Here is a 24,696-nt window from a genome sequence, read left to right on the forward strand (position 1 = left end):
CAGGCTGTTGCTAACTACCCAGGCTGGCCTCAAACTTGCCATCTTCCTAAGGAACTAGGATTACAGGTATGTATCACCATGCCTGGGAGGTTTTCTGTTTGTGATAACTATTATTCTTACACACTGAGGAATTTATGGAGAAAGGGGAACAGTATCTTCAACTTACTCTCAAACTGGTCCCAAAAGAATTGATCAAGCAAGAAAGAATGATAAATGAGGGAAAAAATAGGTAATTGCTGAATCTGGAAAACCTGTACATGGAAGGTATTCATTTCTCATACTAATTTTGCAACTTTTCTGTTTGAAATTGCTGGAAAGTAAAATGATACTACAAACTGCAGAATCTAGCGCACAGAATTCTATGTGGTTTGCTGTATGGGCTTACCAAGAGAAAAACACATGGACAAATGTAGAACATTCCCTCCAAACTGCACAAGTGTCCACATTTTTTTTTTTTTGTACCAGGGATTGAACGCAAGGACACTCAACCACTGAGCCACATCCCCAGCCCTAGTTTGTATTTTATCAGAGACAAGGTCTCACTGAGTTGCTTAGTGCCTCGCTAAATTGCTGAGGCTGGCTTTGAACTTTCGATCCTCCTGAGCCACTGGGATTACAGACATGCACCACCACGCCCGGCCTGTCCACTTTTTTTTTTTTTTTTAAATATATTTTTTAGTTGTAGTTTGACACAATACCTTTATTTATTTTAATATGGTGCTGGGGATCAAACCCAGCGCCTTGCACATGCTAGGTGAGCAATCTACCCCTGAGCCACAACCCCAGCCCCACAAGTGTCCACTTTTAACCAGTGGACATAACACAGAAGACTCACCCAGGAATGTCAGCCGATCACTAAGCATCATGGCTGGCCCCAAGTTGTCAATGAGATCCAAGTCGGAAAAGCAACCTCGCTCACAGTAATCCCTGAGGAATCTGTAGCACCAACCAGAGAAAATCAGAGCAGCAGTCCTGGCCCCACCTCCTTAACCTTCAGCCTCCCAAACAATTCCTGGGAGCCAGCACCAGCTGCACCCACCTGTCTGACACAAGTGTGGCAAAGGCGGCATCTTTGGCACGGATGCTCCAAGAGAGGGCAGAGCCCAGGCGGTTGTTGCGGACAGCCTTCATAGCCAAGATCTTACAGATGCTGCGGACTTTGCAGGGTAAAAGATAAAAACGTGAAGCCTTGCAGCCCTTAATCCATTCAGGAGCTCTGCAGGGTCAGGTTTTCCCACAACATCACTATAACCCAAAGCCTGTGAGCTCCAAACACATGCAGGTCATTAGAACAAAATGCTCCTGTGTTTATTAACGGTGTCCTTGCTTTGTTAACAGCATACTGAAAGACATACCCTGTGGGATTTGCTTTATGAATGGCTATGCTTTCAGTGGTGGCAAAAAGATGTTTGCTCCTCCCCACATGCCAACCCCTCCATTATCTGTCTATATGCTTAAAAACCTATCTTCCTTTGGGTCTTCAACACCATATGCTTTCAGAGATGGTCATAAATGTGCAAGTTCCTTTGAGAAGAGGAGTAAAAGCAGGTTTTTATCACTCAGAATGGGGGAGGAGGGCAGATCTGCTCATATTCAACCCTGTGTTCCTGCTGAGCTGTGAAAGGCCTCTGTACCATTTCCCCAGCTGGGCTTGGCCTAGCTGGCAGCAATCTAGACAGGAAACAACGTTGACCCTAGGCCTGAGCTCCTAGACTGAGAAGTGGGACAAGGTCTTTACTAAAAAAATGAATGCTAGTTTTCTTCCCGTCCCAGGTGTGACTGGTGAGAAAGCTGGTGTGATATCAGCAGAGTTTGGCCTCAGGGTACCCAAACATCCCAGAGGGTAAGCTAGGAGCATGGCCAACTCACCCTGTTCAGTCATCTGCCGCTGCTCACAAATTCGCAGCACCTTGAGGGCTTTCTGCTCTGTGTTGAGAGGGATTCTCTCAATGTGTAGCTCCAAAGAAACTCGGCCCAGTTCAGGACAGTAGTCAAAGTAATCTACCCCTAGCTGCCAAAGGCTGCAAAGATCCAAAGAGAAATTGTGGTTAGCTCAGGGGCTGCCCTGTAGATGTGAGGTCTGGAGGCAAAACCTCACTTCCCCAATCCTCTATAACCCCCAAGAAGTCAGAAAGAACAATCCAAGAGTCATTGGAACTGATGTACTGGAAAGCAGCCTCCCTGTGGGGCCTTACCTGTGATGAGCAAACAGTCCTGAGGCATATTCCAATAGGAGGAATTCTCTCATGTTGGAACCAAAACTGGAATAAGACATAACACAAGACCAGACTCCAAGCTTGCTCCATTTGGACCCCATTAGTAGCCCAACCTCCCTTCCAGGCATTCAGCCTGTACTACCCTTGAAAACCTGGTGGTGGCAAGAAGAGGTTTGCAGTGTCAAGTTTACTTACTAGAGGTTGTGTGCCTGGAGAAGCCTGCAGTGATCCAGCAGGTCTGTCAGGTGGGCCACAAACCACCAGTTGCTCAAGGCAATGCTGCAGATTCAGACACCAAAGCAAAAAGGACATCAGAAAGAATCCACATCCCCCGTGAGTGGGGTATGAGCAGAACTACACATCCTGCACTTCAGAAAGATGGGGGGCTATCACTCCCACATGTTAGGATGGCTGTTATCAAAAAGTCAAAAGATACAGCAGGTACAATGTCACCAGCCTGTAATCCTAGCAACTGGAGAGGCTGAGGCAGGAGGATCATGAATTCAAGGCCAGCTTCAACAACTTAGGAAGACATATCAAAATAAAAAGGACTGGGGATGTAGCACCTAGGCTCAACCCCCAGTAGGAATTGGGAAAAAGGAGAAAAGGGAATCCTGGCACACTACTGGTAGAAGTGGAAACTGGTACAGCCTTTATGAAAGACATTGCGGAGATTGCTCAAAAAATTAGTAAAACAACCAAATCATGTGGCTCAGTCGTTAAACACCCCTGGGTTCAATCCATGGTAACAAACTACCAAATGATCCAGCAATTCCACATGTGGAAATACATCCAAAGGAACTCACTATCTCAAAAGAGCATTTTCAACAGTCAAGACACAGAAACACATCCACTGATGGATGAATGGATAAAGGAGATGTAAGAGACAGATAGATTGACTGATAGACAGATTTCCATATATGTATATACAAATATCATTTAGCCTTAAAAAAAGAAGGAACTCCTATCACTTGTGACAACATGGATGAACCTAAAGAAACTGTGGTAAGTGAAACAGGCCAGACACAGAATGACAAATACTTCATGATCTCACTTATATGTACAATCCAAAAATAGGACAGAGTAGAATGATTACCAAAGGTTCCAGAGGATGTGGGAAATGTGGAGATGTTAGTCAAACTTTGTTAAAAGGTGAATATGTACTGAAAACCTAATGTACAACTTGGTGACGATAGTTAATAAAGTATTGAATACTAAAAGCTGTTGATCCATGTACAGTGGCAATGCCTATAATCCCAGTAGCTCAGGAACCTGAGGCAGAAGGATGGCAAGTCAAAGCCAACCTGGGTAACTTAGTAAAACCCTGTCTCAAAATTCAAAAATAGCCATGCACAGTGGCGTACACTGGTAAACCCAGCGGCTTGGGAGGCTGAGGCAGGAGGATCATAAGTTCAAAGCCAGCCTCAGTGAAAGTGAGGCACTAAGCAAAAATACAAAATAGGGCTAGGGATGTGGCTCAGTGGTCAAGTGCCCAAGTTCAATCCCCGGTACCTTCCCCCAACCCCAAAGAAATTAAAGATTAAATAAAAGGGCTAGGGACATGGCTCAATGGTAAAGAACCCCTGGGTTCAATCCCCAGTACCCATAAACAAAATCTGTTGTGAGATCTCAAGTCTTCTTAACACACACACACACAACTATATGAGATGATGGATATGCTAATTAATTTGACTGCCATAAACACTTCACGTTGCAAATGTCATAAAGATCAAAACATCATGTCTCAGGGCTGAGGATGTAGCCCAGTGGTAGAGCATTGACCTAACATGTGGAAGATCTTGGGTTGGATCACCAGCATTACAAAAAACCATAACAAAACAAAAAACATGTCTGGCCTCTTGTGATGGTGGTAGGGCAAACTATAATTCCAGCTACTTAGCAGACTGAGGCAGGAGGATCAAGTTCAAGACTACCCTGGGCACTTAGCAAGAACCTGTCTCAAAATAAAAACAACTGACAATGTAGCTTGGTGGTAGAACACTTACCTAGCATGTGTGAGGCACTGGGTTCAATCCCCAGTACCATACACATACACAAAAAATTCTTTTTTTAGTTTTAGGGTTTTTTTTTTTTAGTTTTAGGGGCACTTAACTACTGAGCCACTTTCCTAGCCTGAATTTTGAAAAAATTGTTTTAATTTTTATTTTTTTAGTTGTTGATGGACCTTTATTTTATTTGCTTATTTATATGTGGGACTGGGAATCAAACACAGTGCCTCACACATATGAGGCAAGCACTCTACTGCTGAGCGACAGCTCCAGCCCCCACCAGCCTGATTGATTTTTTGAGACAAGGTCTAAGTTGTTTAGGGCCTTAAACTTGTAATCTTCCTGCCTCAGCCTCCCAAACAGTTGGGATTATAGGCATATGCCACCTTGCCCAGCATAAAAATCCTAATTCTAAAGATATGTTCAACCAGCATTCCTCATACTTGGATATACATATGAATTAGCTGGGGATTTCATGTTTGTTAAAATGCAGATTCAAGCTCCTCAGGAGGCTGAGGCAGGAGGACTATGAATTTGAGACCAGCTTGGGCAACACAGAAAGACCTGTACTCAACAAAGCAATCAAACAAAAAAAGCAGGTTGGGTGTATAGTTCTGTGGTAGATTTTGTGGCTATATGCATAAATTCCTTGGTTTCCCAACACCAAATTTTAAAAAGGCAGCAGGGGAGTGGAGGTGACTAGGCAACAAGAGGAAAGGTCCCCTAGCCTCCAGGAACAGCAGCTGCTGCCCAGACTTCTAGTTGACAATTATGTCCAGAGGCCAGGAAGTGGTTATGGGGGGACCCCAGACTGAGAAGTCACCAGACATGCTCTAGTCTGCTCAAATGCCACCTAAAAATGGAACAAAGGGCTGCATGGTGTTTCCTGAAGGATCACAGCAGCCACCGATACAGTTAATCAGTGACTACTGAAGGCCTCAAGCAAACTAACAGCAGGGTTAAAGTGACAGGTTCCAAACTAAGAGCTGACCAAGGCCACCCCATCTCCCTGAAGGGTCAGGCAACCTCAGAGCTACATTTGAGATCTCCTCATACAAACACTGGCTATTTCTAAGATGGCAGCTTATATGCAGGGCAGGTAGAGAGCTTGGTGTCCAGATGGGCAAGACTTAAAGAAAAGCTCCAGAATAGTTGCTGGAAAACAGAAGATCTGTGGAGGAAGGAAGAACACCTACAGTGAAGGTGAGGACCCTGTGGAGGCAACTGTAACCCCCAGTGGATACTGGGACCCACACTGAGGCCAATATCACCTGACTCCAACTCATCTTGCTTTCTGGTGGCTTTATAGTAATCATGGTTGTCACTCCCTTTACCTGACCCAGCCCTACTCTTCTGGAAATGAGTGAGGTCTGCATGTACTGCTGCACCCAGCAAGGTTACAAACTGGGCCAAAACAAAAGAATCTAGATTCAGCAGACTTTAAACTGCACATCTTGCTTTTTGAAGGAAGTCCTATTGCCTTTTAGTTCAATATTTCTGGAGAACCTGAAGGGCAGTAAAAAACTATGAACACCTTGGCTAACTCACTTAAGTGCATGCCAGTCCTACTTCCTTTGGGCAAGTCTCCCAAGGCAGGCAGGGAGGAAGCTAAACTTCAGAGGACCCCTGACATGGCTTTCCAACTCTGGGTTAACAGGCAAGCATGGCTACACAGTGCCAACCACAAACTCATGGCCCTCAAGCAGGGCCTGAGAAACTAGGGCCTCCAATTCAGGACCTCTCGCTACTCTTTCTGTCCCTGAGGATCTTGCAGTTTTCGTGGGGGTTAACCAGATGCACATAGGAAACCTCCCTTCTCGCACCTTTAAAAAGGATTCCTCTCATCCACCTATAATGGAGCAGTCACGAACCAGCTGACATAGTACCCCAAGCATCAAGGCTTCCCACACCACCAGCCACATTCCATGAAGACACTTTCTGGGAAACTGTTCCTGAATCTGAACAATTGAAGCCATGGGAAACCAAGTGCTCATAGGACCCTGACTCAATCATTGCCCATCCAGGAGGGCATGGTTTCTAAAACTCCACTACTGCTCTGAAGACACTATATCCTAAAAGTTCTGAGGAGTTCTTTTCAATTCCTTGTCCACAGTGAACAGGAGTTAGCTTCTTGCTAAGTCACAGGCAAATACTGAGATGTACACCAGCAGACCACAGATCCTGTACTGCTTATGAGGCAGAGGCGCCTCGACAGGGCTACAAGCCTAACACCACCTTCAACACAACTGCTGTGACTATGTGATTCAGAAAATCCACCAATCTACTGCCACTTCCCTCTCTTTCTTCTGTCACTAGGAATAGCAGGGTGATCTCCCTATCTACTGTCCCTGCACCTAAGACAGTTGGTCTGCTCAAATCTGTTTTGTTCCTAAAATTCCAGATCGGGCTTATGATGGAAGTCCTGGTGGGACTCACCGCTGAAAGGGAGAGCAGATGCAGGAAGACCTATGGCTTAGAACTGCTGGAACAAACACCAGTGAGGCCAGATGATGAGGTGTATGCCTCCGTGAATACATGTGTGTTTTTTGAAGTTATTCTAACTACATAAACACTCCCTACCCCAGTATCACCTATTTACAGGCTTGTGAAAACAACACTGACTTTTCATTTATACACCTGTAATCCCAGCAACTCTGGAGGCTAAACTTAGAAAGATCTTGTCCCAAATCTAGTATCATTTTTGTGAAGCTCTTGGCTTTCTTTTGGCCAAAACAAGAAAAGCATGTGACAAAGGGAAACCCTTCCCATATCTACTAAAACAGATCCAGTCGAGGTCAGTGAGCTTGCTACTAAACAAAGCCTACTGATACCACTTCCAACCTCATCCCTTCCCAGCAAGCTTCAATACAACACCCACCGTCCAGGAAAGGTAGATGCTTATTGACTTACTATATATGATACTTCTGGAAAGCCTTCCTTCAATTCATTATGTTTGACCCTCCCTTTCCTGCCTCACCAGAGGCTTTCCAATAATGGGACAACCTTTGGGGAAAAGGCTAGAAATCTCAGCCCTCAGCCCATTGGTTTGATTCCCCTGATAAAACTAGAATGAGACTGCTGGGAAACACTGTCCTGTAACAAGGTAGTATGCTCAGTTGGTGCCAAGAACCAGGTTTGTTTTATCTAGATTTTAAATATCAAAGTAATTTCCTGCAATGTTATTTTAAATAAACATCCCCAAAATAGAAAGAACAGGACTGGGATACAACTCAATTGGTAGAGTGCTTGCCTCATCTGCACAAGGCCCTGGGTTCAATCCCCAGCACACCAAAACATAAAAATAAAATAAAAAGGAAATAGTTACAAACACTATAGCCCTCAAGCCTCAGGGAAGCTCCCAAATTCATCCATAGAGAAGCTATTATCTGCCTGCATCTGGACAGGAAGGGGAGCTGGACATGTGTCTCTTCCAAATTTTGGGCACTGCCAATGTGAGAATCTTAAGGCATGCACCTGTAATCCCGGCAACTCTGGAGGCGAAACTTAGAAAGACCTTGTCTCAAAATTAAAAAAAAAAAAGGATGTAGCTCAGAGTTAACACACACCTAAGTTCAATCCTCAGTATTAAAAAAAAAAAAAGTTGGGGCATTCAACAGGTGATTAGGTCAGGAATTTACAAAGGGGCTTGCTGGAGGAAGTTTATTCCCTTCCACTTTTCACCATGTGAAGGACACAATGCTTCTCCTCCCTCCACAGCATTCAAGGTGCCACTATGCAAACAAGAGCATCCCTCATAAGACACCAAATCTGACAGTGCCTTTATTTTAGTCTCCAAAACTGTGAGAAAATAATTTCTATTCTATATAAATTACCCAGTCTCAGGTATTCTGTTATAGCAGCACAAACTAAGGCAGCTATTCTATAAGAGAAAGGATAAAAAAACCCAGAATGTTCTGGAGATGAATGGTGATGACAAAATACAACACTATTAATACACATAATGCCACTGAATTACACATCTAAAAATGGTTAAAGTGGCTGGCTTTGGTGGCACATGCCTGAAATTCTAGCTACTTGGAAGGCTGGGGCAAGAGATCTTAAGTTTGAGACCAATCTAGGCAATCCATTAAGACCCTGTTACAGCACACATTTGTAATCCTAGCTACAGAAGAAGATGAGGCAGTGGAAGCCCAAGTTTGAGGCCAGCCTCACAACTTAGCTAGACCCTATCTCAAAATAAATTTAAAGAAAAAGCTGGATATGGTGGTACACGCCTGTAAACTCAGGAGGCAGAGGGGGCGGATCACAAGTTCAAGGTCAGCCTTAGCAACTTAGCATGGCCATAAGCAACTCAATGAGACCCTGTTTCAAAATAAAAGGGGCTGGGAATGTGAGACTCGGTGGTTAGGCTCTCCTGAATTCAATCCTTAATACAAAAAAAAAAAAAAAAAAAAGTGCTGAGTCCATACCTCAGTGGTAGAGCACTTCTGAGTTCAAGTCCCAGTACACCTCCCACAAAAAGATAAAGTGATGGGATTGGAGGGTCCTACCTGCATTCCTTGATCACTTGGTGGATGTCAAATTCAAAGGCCGCCATCAAGATGTTGTCCAGGGGCTCTGGGCTGCTCTCACCTCCCAGAAACATGTCCAGGCTGGACTGTGGAAAGGTGATGACCCACTCAATCCCCAGCATGGAAGCAGAGATTTAGGGGAGCAGTCAGGACTGCTACACAGGGACCCCTGGAGAGGGATGATGGGTTCCTTCACAAAGGGCTAAAAGAGCCTTTCTTATTTCTGGAAAAGTTCAACTCAAAGAAAATGCACAAATAGACCCCAGGACTACTGCCCCCCCATGAAGAGCTCACTCACCTGGGCATAGAAGTGCAGATCAATGGGTTTTACTGTGGGATGAGAGTACAGAAGCCGAGTGACTAGGAAATGGTACCAATTACTCAGAAGTTCCTTCTGCTCTAACAAGGCAGCCTCATCTCCCAGCATGATCTGAGGAGAGAAATTCCCTGAGCTCCACTTTCTCTAGGGGCAGCTTCTCTACGGTTTTGCTAATCTCAGTTGGGGCCCAAGCTTTCAACTAGAAGCCAAAAGTTCCTTCTTTCCCAGCATAGTGAGGGACAGCCCTGTCCAGGGAGCCAGCTTCTGCTGTGGCTCCAGGGGATGCCACAGCCCTAGGGAAGGCCATCAGGACCCAACCAAACTGCTTCCCCCAGACCTTGCAGAGAGACTCTAGGCGGGGGCTGGAGGCAAACGTGCCATCCTGCAGGTGCCGCTCACACTCCTCTCGCCAGTGCTGCCACTTCAGCTCCAGCTCAGTCAGTGTCTGAGTGTTTCCAGGCTAAGGGGAAAGACCGCATGAGATGCCAACCCACAAACCCTTTATATTTCAAGAAATCATTCCCAATCCCATGACCCAGCAAGCAAGGCTAGTTCCACATACACTGAGAATAGGCATTGTCCTCATCAGGTCCCCCAGGATTCGACACATGCCTGCAGAGGTGGGGCTGGCATCTGCCTCCTTGGACAACATCTGTCGGGCCTCATCTAGCCGACCCTGAAGCACCAAGACAGTCACCTGCAAGAAGATGGCACAGGTCTAGTCCTGAGAGGTTTTACAACTCCTTGGGCAGTTCTCTGCTCCATGGATGACTTTTTCCTTTTTTCTAACCCTGAGCCACATCCCCCAGCCCTTTTTTTAAAATTTTGAGACAGGGTCTCCTTAAATTGCTGAGGCTGGCCTCGAACATGGGATACTCCTGTCTCAGACTCCTGAGTTGCTGGTATTACAGGTGTGTGCCACTGCATTCAGTTCCATGGATGGCCCCCTTCAGAATCCATTTATCACACGAGTCTCACAGTTTTACCCTGACCATTTTTATCAAATTGCCAGTTATTGCCTGTTGGTAGTGCACACCTATAATCCCAGCTACAGTGGAGTCTGAGGTAGGAGGATCTCAATTTCAAAGCCAGCCTAGGCAATATAGTCAAACCTCATGCCAAAAATAAAAAATAAAATAAAAGGGCTGAAGAGATAGCTCAGTGGTACAGCACTTACCTAGCATGTGCAAGACCACACGTTCAGTCCCCAATATCACCAAAAAAGGAAAGAAATTGCAATTCAAGTACTTTTATGTACATATACATACTCAGAATAAATATAGCAGGTCCTCTACTTGTGAATTTAACATTCTCATTAAAATTTACTTACAACCCCCAAATCAATATTCAGGCACTTTCACCACCATTCAAATGACAAATGCAGTTGAGCCCAGTGGCACACTCCTGTAATCCAAGTGACCCAGGAGGCTAAGGCAGGAGCATCACAAATTCATATTCAGCCTCAGCAACTTGGCAAGACTGTCTCAAAATAAAAAATAAAAAGGGCTGGGGATGTCAACTGCTTTTGTATGATCTTCCTGTGTTCTCTTCCTTAGATCCAAAAAGAACTCAAATCCCTTTCCACTAGAATATCTATGAAGCTTTTTTTAAGCTCTGCCCTAAAGCAGGAAAGGAAAAAGTATCTCCATGATCAGACTTGGGGAGCCAGGCAGGAGCCTGAGGACAACCTCAGAATCACTCAAAAAGCATCCAGGCAGCAGAATGCAAGGCAGGAGGAAGGGGAGGCCTGCACGAGGTCCTTACCAAGTTCCAAAAGCTCTCATGTTTGCTTGGATTCTCACTGCCCAGAACGTCTGCTGACAAACTGTCCACTTCGCACACATGGAGTCGGACCCAGTCGAGGAGATGGAGGAGGAGAGGGCCAGCTGGGAGGAGAGAGTCTCATCATGCACGAAAATTTCACTTCACCTGCAGCAAGTTCTACTTTACCCCAGGTAGGGAGAATGTCAAAGCAGACAAGATAGCATTCCAAGAGGGGCTCATCCCTCCTAAACAGGCACACATGGTGCTGCACCAAGTGCTATGCTAGGAAAAATCAAGTGGAACTTTTACAAAATCCTCCCTGTGCCAGTCAGCTTCATCCTTCACTGAATCCTGGAAAGGGTTGAAGCTGAGATGCAGACCTCATCACCCCTAGCCAGATTCTTCACAAAAATCTAATGCCTATGTGGTTAATGGCCATTTAGGGACTAGTACTGACTAGATGTTACATGCAGTGATGTGAAACTGCAATCTCCTCAAAATCTACTAGAGAGAGTAGGTATCTGACCAACTAATTTAACTTTCAGGTTGCTCAGTGCTTCAGCAGTAGAATGAATGAACTGCTATACTGCACAGAGGTCAATACTCATGTATGGATACTAGCAAACAAAACCATTTCAAGAAATTAAAAACAGCCAAGTGCAGTGGCACACATCTGTAGTTTCAGTGGCTTTGGAGGCTGAGGCGGGAGGATCATGAATTCAAAGCCAGCCTCAGGGCTGGGGATATAGCTCAGTGGGTAGAGTGCTTGTCTCAATCCCTAACACCACCACTACCAAAAAAAAAAAAGGCAGCCTCAGCAAAAAACAAGGTGTTAAGCAACTCAGTGAGATTCTGTCTCTAAGTAAAATACAAAATAGGGCTGGGGATGTAGCTCAGTGGTCAAGTGCCCCTGAGTTCAATCCCAAGTATCTCCCCCCCACACACACATACAAAAAAAAGAAAAAAGCCTACTACACTTCCACAGAGTACACATTCAAGCAAGGACACTATATGACATAATTCAAGATTAACAAAATAGGGCTGTAGATATAGCTCAATGGTAGAGCGCTTGTCTATCATGTGTGAGGCTCTGGGTTCAACTTCCAGCATATACAAAAAAAGAAAAGGAGGAAAAAAAAAAAAAAAAACCCAAACAGAATAATCCAATTACTGACAAATTCTCAAAGCAACTTTTGACTCTCACCACCTAACTCCTCTTCACATCTTTTTTTTTTTTTTTAATATTTATTCTTAAGTTTTAGATGTACACAGTGTCCTTATTTTACATTTATGTGGTGCCAAGGCTCAAACCCAGTGTCTCATGCATGCTAGGCGAGCACTCTACCACTGAGCCACACCCCAGGCCCCTCTTCACATCTTTAAAACTTTAAGCTTCACCTATCCATAACATAAATACTAACCACTACTCTCATGCACAACTTGAATATTTGTTTACTAAGTACTTGGGTGTTGGGGAACACCAGGGATTGAACTCAGGGGTGCTCTACCAATGAACTACATCTCCATCTCCAGTCCTTTTCATTTTTATTTTGAATCCAGGACTCACTAAGGTACCAGGCTGACCTCGAAATTGCAATCCTCTTTGCCTCAGCCTTTGAAATGGCTAGAATTACAGGTGTTCACCACTGTACCCTGCCTGTTTGAGGGAAGGTGCTCCATATGACTGTTTTTTGCACATCTAACAAAATGACACATTTCTTGGGGTGTCTTATAATGATTTCTGATGGCTATTATGAAGAACACTGGAAAAAAACATTCCTAGCAGCGAAACATACTGATTCATAGGACAGATGAGGGATGATCAGTGGAGGGCAGGGAGCTCTCTAATATGATAGGATTATTCCAGGCTCACCTGGGGCCACTTCAATAAAAAGAATCTCACACAGGTTCCATATGAGCTCCATTGCTGACAAAATGGAGACCTTAGGAAGAAACAGAAACAGGTTTTAATATTCCTCAGGTTTGTTCTCAGAAGAAAGAAGGGCTTGAATCCCATGATGGTCCCTTACTAACCTAACAACTACTGGCATGTCTATGGCAGTATTTCCACAGGGCATTCCATATGAAAATTTTCAGTGATGATATTATTATTTTTTAATTGAACTCAGGAGCACTCAACCACTGAGCCACATCCCCAGCCCTATTTTGTATTTTATTTAGAGACAGGGTCTCACTGAGCTGTTAGTCCTCGCCATTGCTGAGGCTGGCTTTGAACTTGAGATCCTCCTGAATCAGCCTCTCCAGCCACTGGGATTACAGGCGTGCACCACTGAGCCACATGGTGGGGATATTATTTTAATGGTTGTGATTTTATTTTAATGTTCATTAGACAAATAAAACCAGCACATCATACTGATACTACTGAATTGTGACTTAGGAAGTGGTAGTATTTAAGTAAAAAGGGAGAGACAATATTTTAAAAAGACTAAATAATAAAAATATACATTAGGCAAAAACTGTGAAGTTGGTATTTCAATGACTCAATTTTAAGAAATAGTGTACTAAAGGCAAATCTTAGGCTAGGGTGCAGCTCTAGAGGTAAAGCATGTGCTGAGCATATACAAGGCCGAGTTGAATCCCAAAACCACAAAAAAAAAGGGGGGGGGGAAGTGGGCATCAGGGTGTGGTGGTACACGCCTATAATTCCAGTTACTTGGGAAGCTGAGGCAGGACATTCACAAGATATAAGCCAAAATGGGCAACTCAGTGAAACCCTGTCTCAAGACAAAATATAAAAACAGTAGGCAATATAGTTCAGTTGTAAAGCACCTCTGGGTTCATTTCCTAATACCAAAACAATAAAGCCCCATACAATACCTAAAAATAAATCAGACTTGGACCCTGCCCTTAAGAATACACAGGCTCAGGTTGGAGTTGTGGCTCAGCAGCAGAGCACTCACCTAGCATGTGCGAGGCCCTGGGTTTGATCCTCAGCACCACACAAAAATAAATAAATAAAGTGAAGGTATTGTGTCCAACTACAACGAAAATATATATATGAAATTAAGAAGAAAAGAATACACAGGCTCCTCTTCTCTACCACTCTTCCATCCAGACACCATCATCCCTTGTTCATAAGAGGAAAATAAACACTTTGTAGACGAGAGATAGGACACTTTTCCCTACTGACTACTGAGTTTAAAAAATACCAAGAGTGGGCTGGGGATGTGGCTCAAGCGGTAGCGCGCTCGCCTGGCATGCGTGCGGCCGGGGTTCGATCCTCAGCACCACATACAAACAAAGATGTTGTGTCCGCCGATAACTAAAAAATAAATATTAAAATTCTCTCTCTCTCTCTCCCTCACTCTCTCTTTAAAAAAAAAAAAAAAAAAAAAAAAAACAACCAAGAGTTGGGCTGGGGATGTGGCTCAAGAGGTAGCACGCTCGCCTGGCATGCGTGCGGCCCGGGTTCGATCCTCAGCACGACATACAAACAAAGATGTTGCATCCGCCGAAAACTAAAAAATAAATATTAAAAAATTCTCTCTCTCTCTCTCTTAAAAAAAAAAAAAAAGGGGCTGGGGATGTGGCTCAAGCGGTGGCGCGCTCGCCTGGCATGCGTGTGGCCCGGGTTCGATCCTCAGCACCACATACAGACAAAGATGTTGTGTCCTAAAACTGAAAAATAAATATTAAAGTTCTCTCTCTCTCTCTCCCTTTCTCACTCTCTCTTTAAAAAAAAAAAAAAAAAAAAAAACAAGAGTCTACCAAAGAAAGAAAATTTCGGCAAGTCATCTTCCAGCTCTACCTAAGCATAACCATTTGCCACTCAGCAAAGATTCTGAGTTCATGATTTGTTTTTATGATAATAAGCACTGGTTCTAAACATACAACTATCCGTCTCAAGTGACAAGTCATATATACTGTGTATTTAGGATTTATAGTTCTTTGAAAACTCATATGGTATTTATCAAGGTGATCCTTGTGTTCCAATGTGCTAGACCTTGAAGGATGTCTAGCAGGATCTCTATCGCCCCAAATGGCTGCCCGTAGACCTGGAAAGAAAGGGTTCCACCCTAACAGTGACTGTAGAGCTATCCTAAGTGGGTCCTGAGGACTCAAATAGATGGTAATGCCAATACGATAGGCAGCTCCCCCTTACCTGGCTGCTGAACTGGCGACCACTGGCTGGATCCTTTGCAGCAACTAACAAAACACAAAACATTTTTAAGCAAGCTATGGAAATGAAATGTTATGCTATGGAAATGTTATTCCCATTGTTCTAACTTCATATGTCAGTTCTATAGCGTGTGCCTTTGTTTCTCTTAATGACCATCATTTTCTAGATATTTTTTGATACTAAAAAATGAACCCAGGGGTACTTTACCACCAAGCTACATCCCTACCCCTTGTTTATTTTTTATTTTGAGAGAGGGTCTCACTAATTCCTGAGGGCCTCGCTAAAGTGCTGAGATTGCCCAGAATTATAGGCATGTGCCACTGTGTTCAGCTCTACATGTTTTTTGATGTCTCATATCCCTTTGTTGTACTTCAATGCCTCTCAAACAAAACTACTCAGGCTACAAACAGCACTTTCGGGCTGGGGATCTGGCTCAAGCGGTAGCGCGCTCGCCTGGCATGCGTGCGGCCGGGGTTCGATCCTCAGCACCACATACAAACAAAGATGTTGTGTCCGCCGAGAACTAAAATAAATAAATATTAAAAAATTCTCTCTCTCTCTCTCTCTCTCTCTCTCTCTCATCTCTCTTTAAAAAAACAAAAAAACAAAAAACAAAAAAAAAAAACAGCACTTTCAACTATAATGCAGCCACCTTAAAAGCTTCTGATTCCAGTTGTGGTGGCACGCACTATAGACAGAGTACTTGCCTAGCATATACCAGGTCCTGGGTGCCATCCCTAGCACTAAAAAAAAAAAAAGCCTCTGTGTTATGATTTGGATGTGAGGTGTCCCCCAGAAGCTTACATGTGAAACAATGCAAGAAAGTTCAAGAAAAAAATAATTGGGGGGCTGGGGATGTGGCTCAAGTGGTAGCGCGCTCACTTAGCATGTGTGAGGCACTGGGTTCAATTCTCAGCACCACAAAAAAACAAAATAAAGATATTGTGTTCACCTAAAAAACTAAAAAATAAATAATAATAATAATAATAATAATAATAATTGGGTTACAAGAGTCTTAACCCAATCAGTGAATTAATCACTCAATGGGATTGAGTGGTTAGGAAGGCAGGTAGGGTGTGGCTGGAGGAGATGGGCATTCAGGATGTGTTTTGGGGGTATATATTTGTATCTGGCAGGTGGAGATCTCTCTTTGCTTTCTGATGAGCATGAGAGCTGCTTCCCTTCACCATACTATTCCACCATGTTGTTCTGCCTCACCTTTATTCCCTGAGGAATAAAGCCGGCTATCAATGAACTGAGGCCTCTGAAAACATGAGCCCTCAAGTAAACTTTTCCTCCTTTACAATTGCCCTGGTTGGGTCTTTCAGTTAAAGCAGCGAAAAAGCTGACTAAAACACCCTGAAAAAGACTTTATGTTATATAAAACTGAAGACTCATCCAATTGGGTGTGGTGTCACATGCCTAAAATCCCAGCATCTTGGGAGTCTGAGGCAGGAGGATTGCATGTTTGAGGTTAGCATCAGAAATTTAGCAAGACTCTGTCTCAAAATAAAAAATAAAATGCAGGTAGAGTTACAATATAACTCAAGAGTTTTATAGTAGTTTCCCCTTCTGAAAGCATTTGAAATATTACTATCTCTGTAGTTCCATTCCATAAGACAGAGAGGTTCTTTTTTTTTTTTTTTTTTTTTTTAAATAGAGAGTGAGAGAGGAGAGAGAGAGAGAGAGAGAGAGAGAATTTTTTGATATTTATTTTTTTTTTTTAGTTATCGGCGGACACAACATCTTTGTTTGTATGTGGTGCTGAGAATCGAACCCGGGCCGCACGCATGCCAGGCGAGCGCGCTACCACTTGAGCCACATCCCCAGCCCCCAGAGAGGTTCTTGATATCAAATTTCTCCTTGAGTATTACCATGAAAATTGTGTTACCTACTTGTGTGACATTATGGTTTTTTCCAAGGAAAAATAAATAAAACTTTAAACAATTAAAATTTTAAAAAGGCCTGGGGATGTTGCTCAGTGGTTAGGTGCCCCTGGGAAAACAAACACTGATCCTGGTACCAATGAATCATGTAATTCTCATGGTTATGGTGACTTTAAATAAACAAGGTCAGAGAACTGGGAACATAATTTTCAGAGAGGCTTAATTTTGTTTATTAGCCTGCCACCTTCAATAAGTAATTCACTGTCAATATGTTATAATTTGAAAAACATACTTTAGATTATTATCAAAAATTTAGGGATTAGCCGGGCCTGATGGAGCAAGCCTGTAATCCTGGTGGCTGGGAGGCTTAGGCAGCAGGATCATGAGTTCAAAGCCAACTTGAGCAATGGAGAGGTGCTAAGCAACCACTGAGACCCAATCTCTAAATAAAATACAAAACAGGGCTTTGGATGTGGCTCAGTAGTCGAGTGCCCCTGAGTTCAATCTGTAGTACCAAAAAAAAAAAAAAAAATTAGGGATTGTGGTCTGGGGTTGTGGCTCAGCAGTAAAGTGCTTGCCTAGCACGTGTGAGGCACTAGGTTCAATTCTCAGCACCACATAAAAATAAATAAATAAAATAAAGTTATTATGCCCAACTACAACTAAAAAAAATTTTTTTAAATTAGGAATTGTGTAAAATTGGAAAGAATTTGAAAATACATCAGACTTTACTGTTTAGTATTTGTAGCCAAATAGACACCATGAATATGACCACACACATACACAACAAAATTCTTACTTGCAAATTGGTGCATTTCCTCCATACAGGCTCTTATGACTGATCGATAGTTTTTACTCACTCGAACCAATCTACAAAAAAATGAAATGACATACACAAGATGAGCTTGGAACATCTCATGATATCAGAAAGGGAACACTCAAATCACAAAGGAATTTGCTGAAAAAAAAAAAGTGGGGGGCATCAGCCAACCTGAAAGAGATTCACATGCTCCAAAGCTGGAACAATCTGAATGACAAAATAAATAATTACGATAGAGGGGCTGGGGTTGTGGCTCAGTAGCAGAGCATTTGCCTAGCATGTGTGAGGCAATGGGTTCAATTCTCAGCACTGCATATAAATAAATAAAGGTCTATTGACAACTAAAAAATATTTTTAAAATATTAATTATTAGGGTCTGGGGCTCAGTGGCAGAGCGCTTGCCTTGCATGTGTGAGGCACAGGGTTCAATCCTCAGGAACACATAAAAATAAACAAAATAAAGACACTGTGTCCATGTATAACTAAAGAAAACAATTTTTTAAAAATAATAATAATTATTGTTATATAATCAGAATAAAACAAACATGAGGTTACACTAATGTTTATCATTGCAGATGATTTTAGGTGTTTTTGTTTTTGTACTGGGGATTAAACACAGGGGTGCTTTACCACTGACCCTCATCCTCAGCCCTTTTTATATTTTATTTTTAGACAAAGTCACACTAAGTTTCTTAAGGCCTCCTTAAATTACTGAAGCTATCCTGGAACAATTGCAAATCCTCCTGCCTCAGCCTCCCAAGTCTCTGAGATTACAGGAGGCACAATTGCACCTGGATATATTACTGCAGATGAGACACATTGATGGACACAAAGATTAGTGGGTGAAAAAAATGAGGAGAAATAGGATTTATAGTCTCAAACTTTCACCCCTAATACATACACACACACACACACACACACACACACACACACACATATTAGCAGCAAGGGAAAAATGGTAACTTGACAGCAGAGAAGCCCAACAGAAACCACATAATCAAGGTCAGCATCCTCAGTAATGAAACATCAGTATCATGAACCTGTGTGTAAAGACACATCTCCACTTCTGTGTTCTTGGTAACAAATGCTATACATGCTTTGTCAATTAGGAGAAAAATCTGACAAAGCCAAACAGTCATCAATATTCTTCAAAAGTATGAAGGTCAAGAAAGAGACTAAGAAACACACACACAAACTCACGGGCAAAATTATAATCTCTTATATTTTTAGTTGTAGAGAGACACATTACCTTTATTTTATTTATTTATTTTTATGTGGTGTTGAGGATTGAACCTAGTGATTCACACATGCTAAGTAAGTGCTCCACGGCCAAGACAGAATCCCAGCCCTCAAAATACAATTTTTTAAAAAAGCTGGGGAGCCAGGCATGGTAGTGCATGTCTGTAATCCCAGCAGCTCAGGAGGCTAAGACAAGAGGATTGAGAGTTCAAAGCCATCCTCAGGAACAGCGAGGAACTAAGCAACTCAGTGACACCCTGTCTCTAATCAAATACAAAATTGGGCTGTAGGGGCTGGGGTTGTAGCTCAATGGTAGAGTGCTCGCCTAGCACCAGTGAAGCACTGGGTTCAATCTTCAGTGCCACATAAAAGGGGGGGGAGGATGGAGAGCTGGGTACAGTGACACATGCCTACAATGTCAGTGAATCAGGAGGCTAATGCAGGCCTCAACAACTTAGCAAGACTCTGTCTTAAGATTTAAAAAAGTTTTAAAAAGGATTAGGGATACACTGCAGTGGTAAAACACTCTAGGGTTCAATCCCCAGTGCCTCCGAGAAATAATAATAAAGAATAAGACTTGGGGCTGGGATTGTGGCTCAATGGTAGAGCGCTCACCTAGCACGAGTGAAGCCCTGGATTTGATCCTCAGCACCACATAAAAATAAATAAATAAAATAATGATATTGTGTCCAACTACAACTCAAAAATATTTTTTAAACTTTTTAGTTTGATTCCATCACATTTATTGATTCTCTTTCTTTATTTTATTATTTTTTTTTTTAGAGAGAGAGAGAGAGAATTTTAATATTTATTTTTTAGTTTTCAGCAGGCACAACATGTTTATTTGTACATGGTGCTGAGGATCGAACCCAGGCTGCACACATGCCAGGCGAGTGCGCTACCACTTGAGCCACATCCCCAGCCCTGAAAAATAAATATTAAAAAAAAAAGAATAAGATTTTAAAAGAGCTATATATGTAACTCAGTGTTAGAGCACTAGCCTAGCATGTGTGAGGTCCTAGGTGCAATCACCAGTACCATCCACACACAAAACAAAAATAGTACCTGTATTCTGCAAATGGTCTATTCAGAGTAAAATAATTTCCCAATTATCTTCCCAATCCTCACTATTGCCCATTTTATAGTAAAGAGTATAAAGACTCAGGGGGCTGGGGATGGAGCTTGGTGGTACAGTGCTTGCTTAGCATACATAAGGCACTCGGTTTCATCTCCACCACAGAAGGAAGGAAGGAAAAAGAAAGGAAAAAAAGAAAGGCAGGCAGACAGGCAGACAAACAGACTCAGTAAAGGCTCAGACAAGACTAATTTACCTAGCCAAACAACAAGGTAATGGGCAAGTCCCTGTGGACAAAACTAGCTTCTCACAATTAGAACATTCACATACATATTCGTTCATTGAACATACTATACAAAATACCAACTGTACTGACACACTGGAGATGAAGGAACAGATAATCCACAGAAGTTAAGACAAGTTCCCCTGCCATCAAGGACTTACAGGACTTTTAATATTTTTTCCTAGAAATAGTAACAGATTTCTGAGTCATCATATTCCATACTACAGCCTCTTAAACCAGTGATATTTTCCCCCACCACACACACACACAATTGATTAGGGTATTGCCCAGAATGACTCATTTGTGAAAAGCTTAGCTAGGAAGTAAGATAGAAAAAATGCCCGTGCCCTAAGAATATGACCAGACATAATAAAAACCTAACATAGAAGTTCTCAAACTCCAGTGTGCTTAAGAATCACCTGGAGATTTTCAGAAACAACCCCAAAGATTTTCATTTTGATGATCTGGAGTGGGACCCAGAATTTGCAGTTAACAAGTTAATACCCTGATATTGAGAGAGTTAAGCCTTGAAACATGTTCAAAAATTCTTTTTTTTTTTTTTTCTTTTTAATTTTTTAATATTTATTTTTTAGTTCTCGGCGGACACAACATCTTGTCTGTATGTGGTGCTGAGGATCGAACCCGGGCCGCACGCACGCCAGGCAAGCGCGCTACCGCTTGAGCCACATCCCCAGCCCTCAAAAATTCTTAATCTTAGAAAACAATAGTTTTCTTGTCTCAAATGTTAAGAAAAGTCTCAAAAGTAATTCTTCTAAGACTAAACAAAGTAGGCGTGATGGTACATACCTACAATTCCAGCAACACTAGGAAGGCTGAGGCAGGACCATCACAAGGTCAGTCTGGCAAACTTAGTGAGACTGTCTCAATATAAAAATGTCTGGGGACAGAGCTCAGTGGTAGAGTATTACTTGCCTAGCATGTGTAAGGCCCTTGGTTTGACCCCCAGTAATGAAAAAAAAAAAAAAAAAAAATCCCTGCCATTTGGATAACAAATCTTAAAACAACAGGACCTCATTCAATAATTCTCAAGTGCTGATTTGGCCCAACTGCCTTCTTTGGAGGGTAAATGAAGTAGGAATACAAACAGCAAAAGCGCAGCAACTCAGAGTCAACCAACAGCATATGAACATTTCCTGTGAGACCTGTATTCTAGTGTATGGGGAGGCCATACACCAGAACCAGGAGTCACTCCTTTCTTTAGGCAACCCTTTCATCACTCAAAAGGATAAGAATGCATTTCATATGGCTTTTCACAATAAAGCTATAAACTTCAGCATCTACCAACAGCCTACTTACTGAGCTTTTCTGGACTTTCCAGTCAATTCTTCTTCAATTCTCTGGAGACCCACAAAGATTCCGTGGGATTCATTAAAGAGTTTTCTCAAAATCTGAGAGTAAACATCTACATCTTTCCGGATGATATAGATAAAGGGACAGTTTGGGGCTGTCTCTGATTTTTCTGGGGAAAAAAAAAAAAAACAGGAAAAAACATTAACATCATTACCACCTCCAAAAGAGAATCCATCCTAAAAATTTGAATTGAGTTATTTAATTATAAATTAGCTTGTGTGCTACTGATTTCATTTATAAAAACTAAAATGTGGGCTAGGGATGTGGCTCAAGCGGTAGCGCGCTCACCTGGCATGCATGTGGCCTGGGTTCAATCCTCAGCACCACATACAATCAAAGATATTGTGTCTGCCGAAAACTAAAAACTAAATATTAAAAAATTCTCTCTCTCTCTCTCTCTTGGGGTGTAGCTCAGTATTAGAATATTCACCTAGCATGTGTGGCTGTGGTTTTAACCTCCAACATTGCAAAACAACCAATGAAGCAAAATAAATAAAGTAATATGGATTACCATTTATAAATCATTCAGATATACAATCATACAAAAGGCTGTGGATATAGCTCAGTGGTAGAGCACTTGTTTACCATGTATAAGGCCCTAGATTCAATTCCAGTACCATATAAGAAAGACTGGAGGATGTAGCTCAATGGTAGAGCGCTTGCCTAGCATGTGTAAGGGCCTGGGTTTGATTCCCAACATCACAGAAAAAAAAAGTGTAGCAGGAAAAAAAGATCAGGGGCTGGAGTTGTGGCACGTGGTAGAGCACTTGCCTGGCATGTGTAAGGCCCTGGGTTTGATCCTCAGCACTTCATATAAATAAATTAATTAAATAAAAGATCCATTTACAACTAAAAAAAATAAATAAATAATTTTTTAAAAGATCCATGACCAGTCATTGACAGAAATTAGGAAAACCAAGCCAAGGATAAGCCATCTGCACCTCTTCTGCTGTGGATATAAACCACCATTTCTACAAAACCATCATTCAATTCACACTGTGAATGCAAAAGTGATGGCCACAGGACCTAAGGTTCACAACAAGGGGACTTATATTTGCAAGGCCTTGGGTTTGACCCCCAGCACAAGATAAGAAAGGAAAAGGGGAAAAGAACAGATGAGGTTTTAAAACATCAAGGAAATCCTTTCTGAGCTGGTGCACACTTGTAAGCCTGTAATCTAAGCCTGTGACTAAGGAGGCTCAGGCAGGGTGAGTTCAAAGCCAGACTCAGTGAATTAGCCAAGTCATAAGCAACTCAGACCCTCTCTCTGAACAAAATCAAAACAGGGCTGGGGATGTGGCTCAGTGGTAGAGCGTCCTGGGTTCAATTCCTAGTCCAAAAAAAAAAAAAAACTTTCCCATAAAACAAGGAGACATTTTTTTCCCTTGGACTTAACATCTTCCAGGTCTCATAAATCAATTAGTTTTAAAATGAAAATGGTGCAAAATAAGCACAATCGTTTCATGTCTCTGCTAGTCAAACATCAAAGAAAAACAACCAAATATGCCAAGATAATCTAGTAGGAAAAAATGACTACCTTTTTTGTTGAAGGAGGTTTCGCACACCAACATCTCCCCAGGACCCCAGTCAAAACACATTTGCTTCTTCTCGGAATTCATACCTGGAATCAACTAGAGAAAAATAAGAGTAGGAAATGTTACTCCTACTGAAGGCTTTGCTTTTCAATTGATTTTTAAGTACAATCCTAGAAATCAGTGGTTATGAAAATTATGAAGTTTTAATCCACATGCCCAGTTTCAGGGACCACTGACTCCCCGAACCTTGCTGGGCACCTCAACCCTGCCTGCCAAGCTATACACCAACTTGGTTTCTCCCCGGCTCCCCACTACTGGAGTCAGTCATGCTCATGTGACCACTAAGCTATTTCTCCTACTCTTTTTAATTTGGGACAGGGTTTCAAGAAATTGCCCAGACTGGCCTCAAATCTGCCATCCTCCTGCCTCAGCCACTTCAGCAACTGGGAATACAGGCCTGCATCACTGTGTCCAGTTCACCCTCATCAACTCTTACTCTGTAATTAGCAATCTATGGTTTGGAAAAAGGAGTTCAAAAAATAAAAGGTCAGAAGCTGTGGCAAATGCCTATAATCTTAAGTACTCAAGAGGTTGAGGTAGAAGAATGGAAAGTCAAAGGCCCTGGGCAACTTAGTGAGACCCTGTGTCAAATTATTTAAAAATGAAGGGTTTTGTTTGTTTTTGGTGGGGGGGTAGGGGGAGTACTAGGGATTTAACCCAGAGCCTTGCACTTGCTAGGCAAGCCCTTAACCAGTGAGCTACATCCTCAGCCCTCAAATAAAATTTTTTGAAAGGTTAGGTGGGGCTTGGGGGTATAGCTCAATGGTAAAGCACTTGCCTATCATGTTTAAGGCCCTGGTTTCAATCCCCAATAGCACAAAAATGATAAAAATGAAAAATAAGTAAATAACTGAACTGTTACTGAAAAAAAAAAAAAAAAAAAGAAACTTCCAATTCTATAGCTTCTGTGCCATCTCTGTAATGGTGATTTTTTTTTTTCCTCAGGCCAATCTCTTTGAGTGTCAGCTTCACACACGAAGCTGCCTAATCCAAAGATTAATCTATAGAGCTATATCTATAACCAACAGCTAAAAAGTAAATCTTTGAAAATTGTTTTTTAGTCATAGATGAACACAATGCCTTTATTTTACTTCTTTTTATGTGGTGTTCAAGATGAAACCCAGTGCTTCACACATGCTAAGCAAATGCTCTACCACTGAACTACAACCCCAGCCCCAAAAGTAAACATATATAAGATGTTTGCCCAGATAGGTCTTGAACTCCTGGACTCAAGCAATTCTTCCACCTCAGCCTCTCCAACAGCTGGGACCACAGGTGTGTGCCACCATGCCCAGGTTAAAAAAAAAAAAAAAAAAAGGATTCTGTGATGTCCATCCTTAGCCCAGAACCTTTTCCATACTCACAAATGAACAGTGTTCCCACTTGTTAGAAATAATCTATGCTTCTTCTCTTTCCCTCAGCACCGAAATGCAATCCACCAATGAC

The 24,696-nt window shown here is 42.2% G+C and overlaps 2 protein-coding genes across 4 annotated transcripts in view; one reads left to right on the forward strand and one right to left on the reverse strand.

Annotated features, from left to right (window-relative positions):
• Window positions 1-7,218, forward strand: part of Gga3 (golgi associated, gamma adaptin ear containing, ARF binding protein 3) — a 28,242-nt gene extending 21,024 nt beyond the window's left edge. For 2 of the 3 annotated variants that reach the window (XM_076871022.2, XM_076871025.2), the window contains one exon: window positions 4-3,403. In XM_076871022.2, coding sequence (XP_076727137.2) covers window positions 4-192 — 189 coding nt within the window. In that variant the 3' untranslated portion in view covers window positions 193-3,403. Of the gene's footprint in view, window positions 1-3; window positions 3,404-6,626 lie in introns of those variants that run through there. The other variant, XM_076871023.2, reaches the window with a different exon arrangement.
• The window catches only part of Nup85 (nucleoporin 85), a 29,684-nt gene that overhangs the window by 3,003 nt on the left and 1,985 nt on the right, over window positions 1-24,696 (reverse strand). Inside the window, exons 2-16 of the mRNA XM_076871029.2 lie at window positions 23,193-23,286; window positions 21,602-21,764; window positions 17,667-17,737; window positions 14,964-15,007; window positions 12,714-12,783; window positions 10,841-10,962; window positions 9,639-9,773; window positions 9,414-9,536; window positions 9,056-9,187; window positions 8,737-8,843; window positions 2,412-2,495; window positions 2,196-2,261; window positions 1,870-2,021; window positions 1,040-1,157; window positions 836-936 (exon numbers count right to left, since the gene is read on the reverse strand). Coding sequence (XP_076727144.2) covers window positions 836-936; window positions 1,040-1,157; window positions 1,870-2,021; window positions 2,196-2,261; window positions 2,412-2,495; window positions 8,737-8,843; window positions 9,056-9,187; window positions 9,414-9,536; window positions 9,639-9,773; window positions 10,841-10,962; window positions 12,714-12,783; window positions 14,964-15,007; window positions 17,667-17,737; window positions 21,602-21,764; window positions 23,193-23,286 — 1,582 coding nt within the window. The remainder of the gene's footprint in view (window positions 1-835; window positions 937-1,039; window positions 1,158-1,869; window positions 2,022-2,195; window positions 2,262-2,411; window positions 2,496-8,736; window positions 8,844-9,055; window positions 9,188-9,413; window positions 9,537-9,638; window positions 9,774-10,840; window positions 10,963-12,713; window positions 12,784-14,963; window positions 15,008-17,666; window positions 17,738-21,601; window positions 21,765-23,192; window positions 23,287-24,696) is intronic.

The sequence above is a fragment of the Callospermophilus lateralis genome, chromosome 11 (genome assembly GCF_048772815.1).
Source record: "Callospermophilus lateralis isolate mCalLat2 chromosome 11, mCalLat2.hap1, whole genome shotgun sequence".
NCBI classification, from domain to species: domain Eukaryota; kingdom Metazoa; phylum Chordata; class Mammalia; order Rodentia; family Sciuridae; genus Callospermophilus; species Callospermophilus lateralis.